Genomic DNA, 10428 nt, shown 5'->3' with positions numbered 1-10428 from the left:
GCTACATATAAAAAAGTGTGTGTAGCTGGACTCATGAGTCATCTTCGTAGTCATAAAGCAAGACCGAGGATTGACTACCAGGTCGCTGGTGATGATGCTACACTCCATACTAGTCATGTCTGTCGGGCATGTGGAAGGGAGTGTGATTCAGCAGGAGGACTTAAACGACACGCAAAGGTACATGGAGCCCAATTACAACAACAGCCAGCTTATTGCCAGTAAAGGTTTTGGATGCCAACTCTGTGCAAGACATTGTAGATCTTTGGCTGGGCTAAAAAGTCACATTCGATCACAGCACTGTTAAGTTGAGCTTCGTGCAATGGCCATACTCGATAACAAGGGGGCAGCCATCATAAGACACCATTTCGAGCGTGGCCGTTTTCGTGCGGGTGACACGTAAAAGCACCCACTACACTCTCTGAGTGGTTGGCGTTAGGAAGGGCATCCAGCTGTAGAAACTCTGCCAAATTAGATTGGAGCCTGGTGTTGCCATCCGGTTTCACCAGTCCTCAGTCAAATCGTCCAACCCATGCTAGCATGGAAAGCGGACGTTAAACGATGATGATGATGATGATGATATATATATATACACACACACACACACACACACACTGCCATGGATATTGGGGGAATACGCTAACAAAAAAAAATCAGACAATAATTTTCCCTTTATGCTTACTGGGGGGGGACCAGTCTTTCTTGTAATCCTTCATGAAAGCTCCTCAGATATTAAGACAAATTAAGCTTCAAAGCAAACCTGAAAGTGTGACACAAACATATACATTGCTATAATGAACAAGTCAATGAGGTTTTTACTTCTCATTCAGGTGAGGGGGTTACATTTCCTCAACACAGTGTCCCCAGTCATATATTATAATACAAAACCAGAAAATTAGGTGTTAAAAGCAACTGGGAAGGGATGTTGTTCACCATTAGGTTGTAAAAATAGCAAATATGAATCGTCAGAAGTGCTAAGAGGAGTTTGAAATATCTTGCAATAACCCAAACAGAACATTATATGTGCTTGATTTATTATTATTATTATTGTTGTTATTATCTAAAGCATTATAAAGATATTAAATGTGGATAAAACAGCATGCATTAGTTACGAAGAAATTGCTATAACAATAGTAACGAATTCCTTAAAGTACAAAAATTATTATTACTATACACAGTAATTATAATTTCCTTAATGATATAAATTATCATTACCACACATAGCAATAGTAATTTTCTTACAATAAATTATTAAATTATTACTTCTATACATAATAGTAATAACTGCTTAATTGCACAGATATTTTTTTTTATTTTTCATTAAATCTTTTTATTATTATTATTTTTTTTTAATTTTTGGGTTCAGAAAGGAAGGATCTAGAATAAAGGGTGACCATACCATTGTGAAGGGTAGATAAAAAAAAATATATGAACAAATGGCTAGAATGGCCCATAACAAGAAAGGGCAGGAAGAAAAAGAGGTGGCAAAGGCAGAAAAGGCGAAAGGGTGAGCAAAAAATAAGACGAGTGGTCGCAGTTGTGTCAGAACAAGAATTTTGCAGAGGGAGATGTGTATACCTGATTAGCTGCGGGCATGACCTGCGGCACTGACATTACCATCTGGCCAAACTGTATACCTTTTTGCTGGGAAACAGAACAAACGCAGAACGTCAGGCAGGCACCAACTATCACACATCTAACAGTTCCCAAACAGTAGAATAAAAAAAAAAGCATTAAAATATTCATGCAACAAGCATAACATTACTGAAATCAGTGATACATGTAATCTATATATACATATATATATATATAAACACAAATACATATATATATATAAATAAACACAAATACATATATATATAATTTGTATATATATATATATATATATATATACACAAAAAAATATATAGGTTTAAAAGAAAGATTTAAATAAAAAGGAGAAAACAGAAGCTAACTAAGCTTCTCTCTAGTTTTGATTATGTAAATATTATATTAAGTATAATTAGATTTTTTTTTTTGTTCTTAGATATAAATGAGCTAATCATTGAAATTTTAATTAAAAAATATCGATAAAAATAAGTTTAGCTAATGGAATGGTTTAAAATTTATTCTTATTTGTTTACATACACTATGTTCAGGTTTGAATGCAGACTTAAATACAATAAATGTGACTGTTCAGAGGAATATAGCCAGCCTAAAATGTATATTAGGCATAAATTATTGGCAAGTGGGTTTATTAAGATGATGAATCTAAGAGAGGTTGTAGACATCAATAACTTTAGAAGCTGAGGGAGTTTGGAAAAATCTAGTTTCAGACTAAGGTTTTTCGATAGGGAATCTTTAAATAATGGCCAGCAGAAGTGGAAAATGTGAGGGAATAGGTAGAATTTTAGTGACAGGGAGTGGATAAGGAAGTGACTGTGGGGAATGACAGATGTGGGGGAGGTAAAGTATGGGGAGCAAGGGAGTAGGGCAGAAGGAGAAGGATGGTGAGAGGATGCCCAAGCAGGAGGAAAGAGTATGATAGGAATAAATTAGGGAGAGGGGTAATTGGTGTAAGATGTAGCAGGATGAGGGGCTACGTAGCCAATGCTATGGCAAGCTATGTAGGATGAGTTACCCAGTAACAGTAACAACAACACAGCCAGCTACAAAGGGACAAAACAGATACACATACAAGACAAACACAGGCACATAGCATTAAATGAAGACAAAGGAAAGAGTTGAGATTGAGGGAGAGAAATTGGTGGGAAGAGTCCATAACACTAGGAGCAGAGGTTCCCAGATGGAAAATGAACCAGTGTTTGCTAAGTTAGCACATTCCATTTGGACCATGGCATGAGCAAATTTCCAAAGATGGAATGATAGCTGGGGAGTGATCAGGAAGAGCAAAAGTATTGTACCGTGTATTTCAAGATGCCAAAGACATTACAGTAGACATTCCAAGGAGGCTCTCATAAGCAAACACTGAGATAGTTATCAGTCACACTTATAAAACAAGCCATTACAATGATGGCATGCAATGTAGTAAGAATCAGACTAGCAGAAGTGCAACTGAGGGCCATATAGGGCTGTGTGTTGGGGACAAAAGGACCAGTGTCGTTTTAAACGCAGGAACAGAGTTTCCAGTCTGGGTGTAATTTAGATACAGGAGAATGCTGGAGCAGAAGGTCGTATATGTTTTTTCTGACGTTTTGAAGGGATTTGTGAAGTCTGAGGTAAGATGACAGCAATGGCGACGACAGGTAGAAGGAGGAAAAAAAAGTCGGAGGAGATGGTGTGTGAAGCAGCCGAGAGGTAAAGAAGATGAGAGGTTGAGGGAATGCAAGTGAGAAACGGAAAAGAATCAGGGCCGCCATAATGGTTTGAGGAGGGGGGTATACTTATTGCAGAAGAGAAACATTTGGTGGGACACAGTTTTGAAAGCAGGGTCTCTACTAAACTGGTGGAAGATGAAGAAATTGAGAGAAAGAGATGGGAGATGGGAAGAAGAAAATTCAATGTAAGCATGGGAGCTGGTCAGTTTATGAAAGTGGAGAGGTGAGGGAAGGTGGGGGGTGGGGGTCGATGGACACAGATCTAAGAAGTTGATAAATGACCCCCAAGATGTAAGAAATGAATTCTAGTGTAGAGCAGAAATTATTAACAAGGGAGATGAAATTGGTCAGCTGGTCTCTAGGGAGTGAGTTGGGGGCCAACAGTCACTAATATAATGACTATATTGTTCTGGGCTTAGGCTAATGTACTAGGTGGAACAGTTATAAATTAAGTGACTAATAATGGGTTTATTTGACTAAAAAGTATCAGGTTATATGTTTGTAACATTGGAATAATTGTCCATGACCAAACATTCAAATCCTACCACAAACAGCGCATAGCATTCTAGCCCTAAGCAGAATCTTACATAAAATATATAGCTATATAAGCTATCCTTATTGTTGTTACCTAACAAGAAAATATCTCAGAAATGTCCATAGTATTAGAAAATAAACTGCAAAAAGACATTGACCAGGTTAAGAAAAATACCCAAAACACAATATCATATCACTTAGTAAAAACAGCATATATTTACTCCTAATTACAATTCTTTCTAATTACCAGTAACTAGGGTGGTATTAAAATTAAATCTTAATCCAGTATTTGAGCAGAAAAACCAAACATGAAGAACAGTAATAAAGTCTTGTGCACAAAACTTAACAAAGTTATGCTTCATGCAAATTCCAAATTGCTAGGAATCTGGAGTCAAAAGAAGAGGGTGACACCTAAAAGACTCTCAGTTTCGATAGTTTAAATAACTGAACTGACAAGAAATTATTTGAGATAAAACTTAGATGAAAGGAGAGTATTGTAGCTTGGCTGAAACATTGTAATAAACAAGTAAAAATAAGAAAATAGCAGACATAGAGGGTTTCTTACAATGTGAAAAGAAAAAGTTTAATAACATTTACAAAATTCCAGGCCCGAGATCCATTACCAGAGGTGTTGGTCTATAAAGTATTGGCCATATTGACCAACATGATTGATGCTATAATAGACTAACATCTCTGATGAAGGGTTTTTGTGCCTCAAATATATGTTATTTAAATTTTTTTCCTTTTCACATTGTAAGTTCTCTTTCTTCGATATTTTGTTATTTTACTTCTAAAACTTAATTATATTTATAAGGAAATTTCAGACAAACATTATTTTTTTTAAATCCACATAGCATCTAAAAGTTTAAATCAATGGTTTTCTACTTTTCTTTCAGGTTTCTGTACCAAAGTTTATTAATCCTTGTTCCAATTCATAAATAAATAAACTGAAAAAAGATGATGTTTTGTGCTTCTAATCCATAAAAAAAACAATTTTTTATATAGCTGCTCAATCTGCTTAATATAGCAAGGCAATTATTCTACAAAGATGGCAGAATCATGGCCAGAATTTTTTCTCAAAAGATTCTTCTAATTAGCTTTTAAAGATCAGTTCAAGAAAAGTTAAGAAGAGCTGCACATTAAGAAGACTAAATTAATGAAATTGACAAATTACATACACAATAAGATTTTTGAAACCTCAAAATTGAACAATAACTTCCTGATGTGTATAAAAAATTGAAGTCTATTTCTCACTATATGACTATATTTAACAAGAGCTATACAGATTATAAACAATGAAACTATATTTTGGGATGGTCATTTTTTTTCTTAACAAATAAACACACACACACACAGATTATATATTTGTTCTTCACTCATTTATTATAATAGAGTGAAGAACAAATATATAATGTGGGTGTTTACTTAGCAAGAAAAAAACAAAAATGACCATCCTGAAATATAACAATATCTGTTTCAACACATGGTTTCACATCAGGAGTTTTGCAAAAGACATGCATGACTGGCATCCGTGCTAGTGGAGCGCTAAGAGCACCATCCGAGCGTGATCGTTGCCAGGGCCGCTGACTGGCTCCCGTGCCAGTGGCACATAAAAAGCACCATTCGAGCGTGATCGTTGCAGTGTCGCCTTACCAGCACATGCTGGTGGCACGTGAAAAACAACATTTGAGCGAGGTTGTTGCCAGTGCCGCTGGACTGGCTCCTATGCAAGTGGCATGTAAAAAACACCATTTGAGCATGGCCATTGCCACCTGACTGGCCCTCGTGCCGGTGGCACATAAAAGCACCTACTACACTCTCAGAGTGGTTGGCGTTAGGAAGGGCATTCAGCTGTAGAAACTCTGCCAGATCAGAGTGGAGCCTCGTGCAGCCATCTGGCTCGCCATTCCTCAGTCAAATCGTCCAACCCATGCCAGCATGGAAAGCGGACATTAAACGATGATGATGATGAAATACATAAACGAAGCAATGTCACAATTTCAGACACCTGTATTTATGTCAAAATATACTGGACTGGAGGCTTGTGCATTGACCCTTTGCTTGTCTTGTGTACCACATGTGATACATGTGACATATCCCCCTGGTGTCCATGCATCATTTGTGATACACATTCTCAACATTTTTTTTTTTTTCAACCACCAGAGTAACTTGAGACTTATAAAAGGACAGTTTCATATTATTCAGAACATTTAAATTAAGGGCAAACTAAAATAAAAAGATTGAAAACAAGCAAGGACATTTAGGACAAACTTATGAAAATGCTTTGGACAGGCAAAAGGTTAATAATGGAAACATGAAGATTCCGAAACCGAAACCTAACCGCAAAAAAAAACTGAAATCATGACAAGAAAAAAGTGAGTAATTTGTTTTCTTTGACAGAAAAAAATTGACAGAATTAATAAAATGCTGAGTTATACATAGAGAAGAGCTTAAAGATTAAGAACAATTAGTAAATATATATATATGCATGTGCATATAATGAGGTTTAGTGAGCATTCAAGACTCGGATAGATGTTAAAACATTTCAAAGGGTTAATTAGCCTCATTAAAAAAAGAGAAAAGTTCCAAGCTACAAATGAGTCACATTAGAGATGCAATGATGCTTAAAAATCATTAACTTGAATTTTCAGGAAAAAATAAATAAATAAAAAAAAAAAACTGTTGAAAATAAGTAATTAAAATGTAATCTTGTATTCAGACTTTACAAGTTGTGATATATGGAATTAATTCTGTTATTACTACTCTACCATCATCAGTATTGAAACAGCTATGTTAATTAGGTCAGCTTTACCTGTGTTTGATGCAATTACTAATTTAACATCCAAATCTACTACAAATACAGCAAATAAGTTCGATACAACATAACCTTTACTGTCACGCTCCTAGACACAAACCGAAAAAACTGCACGAGAGAAAGGCAATCAGCTCAATCAAGGCCAATTCGTGGTAAAGCAAACCAATAACAGCAAAAGCTAATTAAAATTTGTTCAGAATTAACCTATTGGCATTTAAGATGGCCATATCAGGCCCAAATATTCTATCTGTTTAATGTTCAAACCAGCTAGATCTGGACTCTTACACCTACCCTACAATGTCATTTTAAAAATATACAATCACATCATCGAAATCTTGAAGCTGCGAGATGATGCTTGATTAATTCAAAACCATGTGAATAAATAAGCATTATATTTGATAAAATAATGTGAAAGCTAAAGGGTTAAAGAAAACTAATACTATTTATTTTGTACTAGAAGCAAAAACTTAGATTACAAAAAACTCATGACCACACAAATATTAAATACAAAAACCTTTGGTGTAAGAGTTGTACAATAGTGTTTATTAAAAAATCTACTTATGCAAGATTATACAAGACTTAAGTTGTGGCTATACTAGTATGGTCTCTTAGCAGTGCGTTTTAATCGTTTTAGGATTTAAACCAGCCAGATCTGGCCCAAGATATTTGACTTGTTTTATGTTCAAAACAGCCAAATCTGTCCTTTCACATCTACTCTAAAATGTCATTCTGAAGATATAAAGCCACCTCGTTGAAAATTTGAAGCTATGAAATAATATATGATAAACTCAAAAATTTGTGAACAAATAAGCATGAAATGTGACAGAGTAATCCAGCCTAAAATATTCTACTTGTTTAATACCCAAACTAACCCGGTCTGGCCTCTTGCACTTATCCTACAATGTCATTCTAAAAATAAACAATCACATCATCGATAATACATGGTTAATTCGGAAAAATATGAATAAAGAAGCATTATAGTTGACCGAATAACCTGAATGCTAAAGAGATAAGAAATGTCTTAATAGCTATGCTTTAAGCTGAATGATTAGGATTGAATAGAATTGTCATGAACCAAAAGAACTTTTATTTATTTATTCATGTAATTATTTTATATATTTATTACTATATTATGCGTACAGCCCAGGAATTAAAGAGAACTGCCATTCCAGTCAACCTCTGATAAATACCCACTTTCATTTTATAAGTTTTAAAGTCTTATGCTTAAACTTAATAGGTTGGCTAAATAAGGACAACTAAAATAAGTATAAGATTAACCCTATAATAATAATAATAATAATAATAATAATAATAAAGGAATAAATATTTTTTCTTAAAAATTCACATGCACTTTTTATACAAAAAAAAAATTTTAAGAAATTTAAAGACATTTAACACAAACATGCTTAAAGTAAAACTTTAAAACTAATAAAACAGAAAATAATTTGCTTTAATATTAATTAATCAAGTACTTCAGCTGCCACTACAACTACTAGTAACAACAACAACAACAATATTACTATTATTATTATTATTATTATTATGATCTATTATTATTAAAAGTAAATAAGGCACACACATATATTTATACATATAGACTAGCAACTGAAAGCCAAATGCTCACACAATAATAACACCAACATTATTTTGCAGAGACAAAAAAACAAAACATACTAAATACTTACCTTTTTGTGTTCAGCAATGACTCGGCGAATTCCTGTGATGAAAGCTGCTTGGTCGCTAGGCAAGAGCCCGACAAATGACTTTTTCTTCTTGCTGTATATTAACATCACCACCCTCAGTTCGCACTGGTGCACACCGGGAATGTGGACACAGCCAGCCTGAAGAGACAAGGAGAGGAAAAAGGAGTGAGAAAAGGGGGAAAAAAGCCAGGCGCAGTCGTAAATTAAGCTTTGTGAATGGATTTCATAGACAGGGCCTGAAAGAAACTGGCTGTGGGTTTAAGAAGCTCACTTTGCAACCACATAAAAGCACCCATTACCCTCTCGCAGTGGTTGGCATTAGGAAGGGCATCCAGCAGTAGAAACCATGCCAAATCAGACTGGAGTCTGGTGCATCCTTCCAGCTCGCCAGCCCTGGTCAAACCGTCCAACCCAGGCCAGCACGGACAACAGACGTTAAATGATGAAGATGATGATATATATATATATATTTATATATATACTTACAAGAGAATTTCCTAGGATACGACAAAGGCTCCGCATAGCTTCAATATCGGTGTTAGTGAAGTGGAAGTTGACTGTCTTTGCATTCACAAAGTATTCTGAGAAATGGTTCAAGAAGTCTATTGGAATTAGCTGCATGATTAGTTTGTTTGGCCAGTTACTAGCATTACTGAAAAGAGAAAAAGTTAAACAAAAAAAAAAAAACGGTAAAATTTCCATGAAAAATTTTCACAAGGTATAAAATACAAATTAAGCAAAAAACAGAAAAGTCATTCAATTAAATTATGGATATTTAAAAATAATTTTAGAATCATGATTTTAATGAAATATAGTTTATGTGTTTTGATTAGTTTTTATAGTAAATCCTTTTGGATTTACTATAACAACTAATTTTTCATTATTGGAACATATCTTAACTACAGTTTCTTACATGAAATTATATAGAATGAGAGGGCAGCGAGCTGGCAGAATCATTAGCACGCCCGGCAAAATGCTTAGCAGCATTTCATCCATCTTTACGTCCCGAGTTCAAATTCTGCCATGGTCGACTTCATTTTTCATCTCCTTTATTTACCATTTGAGCATTCGGGTTGATGTAATCGACATACCTGGCTCCTCCGAAATTAATGGCCTTGTGCCAGAAGCGCCTGACTGGCCCTTATGCCAGTGGCATGTAAAAGCACCCACTACACTCTCGGAGTGGTTGGTGTTAGGAAGGGCATCCAGCTGTAGAAACTCTGCCAGATCAGATTGGAACCTGGTGCAGCCTTCTCTCTTGCCAGTCCTCAGTTAAACCGTCCAACCCATGCCAGCATTGAAAGCTGATGTTAAACGACGACGATGATGATGATTTTGTGTCTTGTATAAGTATAACCAATTTACAGTACATAAATTTTAATGACAAAATCTTAGATGGACCCTTCCCACCAGATCATGTGAACCTTAGTTGAGAACCACTGTGATATAAAAAGTTTGAAGTGTCAGACTAGAGTGAAACATTGTTATTTAATGTAGGTAAAAGAAGAAAAAGAATAGAGATAATACATACATGTCTTGTTCTCCAGCACTCACTGTCATGTTGCATTGAAGAGAACGTGTCACTTTGGTTGCATTGCTTCCTTGCTTTGGCATGTCAGGCCATTCTAAAATTCCTATAAAAAAATACAAGATTAAATTTCTTTTCAGAATAAGAATTAACTCAAATACTGGATCTGTTCAGTTTGGCTCAGATTTTTTAATTAATTTTTTTAAAAATAAACAGTTTGAAACTTCGTATTCTGGTGGAATGTCTCGCACAGAACACAGTTTACTTTGAACATTTTTGATAAAATTTGGTATTTTAGAAGTTATTTCATGTTGAAGTTGTCGAATTTAGGTAATTTCAACCAATCAATGAGATGTATTCGGTTGAAGAAAGCTACTGCTGTTTGCGATAGTGATCAAAGAGAAACAACTTCAGGGTCATCTCAACCAAATGTCACCACAAGGACCAAGGAGAGGAAGGCCTCCTCTCAGGAGAAAAAAAAAAAACAACCCAGAATCAAGAACAGTGGACAAAAGTTTTCGATGACCTCTGTTC

The 10428-nt window shown here is 35.1% G+C and overlaps 1 protein-coding gene across 8 annotated transcripts in view; it reads right to left on the bottom strand.

Annotated features, from left to right (window-relative positions):
• The window catches only part of LOC106884453 (mediator of RNA polymerase II transcription subunit 25), a 67927-nt gene extending 57931 nt beyond the window's left edge, over positions 1-9996 (bottom strand). For 5 of the 8 annotated variants that reach the window (XM_014935842.2, XM_052969211.1, XM_014935843.2 and 2 more), the window contains exons 1-4: positions 9898-9996; positions 8853-9018; positions 8349-8504; positions 1576-1641 (exon numbers count right to left, since the gene is read on the bottom strand). In XM_014935842.2, coding sequence (XP_014791328.1) covers positions 1576-1641; positions 8349-8504; positions 8853-9018; positions 9898-9980 — 471 coding nt within the window. In that variant the 5' untranslated portion in view covers positions 9981-9996. The remainder of the gene's footprint in view (positions 1-1575; positions 1642-8348; positions 8505-8852; positions 9019-9897) is intronic. The other 3 variants (XM_052969213.1, XM_052969214.1, XM_052969216.1) reach the window with 1 other exon arrangement.
• Between the last annotated feature and the right edge of the window lie 432 nt (positions 9997-10428).

This window comes from Octopus bimaculoides, chromosome 7, assembly GCF_001194135.2.
Source record: "Octopus bimaculoides isolate UCB-OBI-ISO-001 chromosome 7, ASM119413v2, whole genome shotgun sequence".
NCBI lineage: Eukaryota > Metazoa > Mollusca > Cephalopoda > Octopoda > Octopodidae > Octopus > Octopus bimaculoides.
Note: the sequence above shows the minus strand (reverse complement) of the source record. Positions and strands in the feature narration are given on the sequence as shown.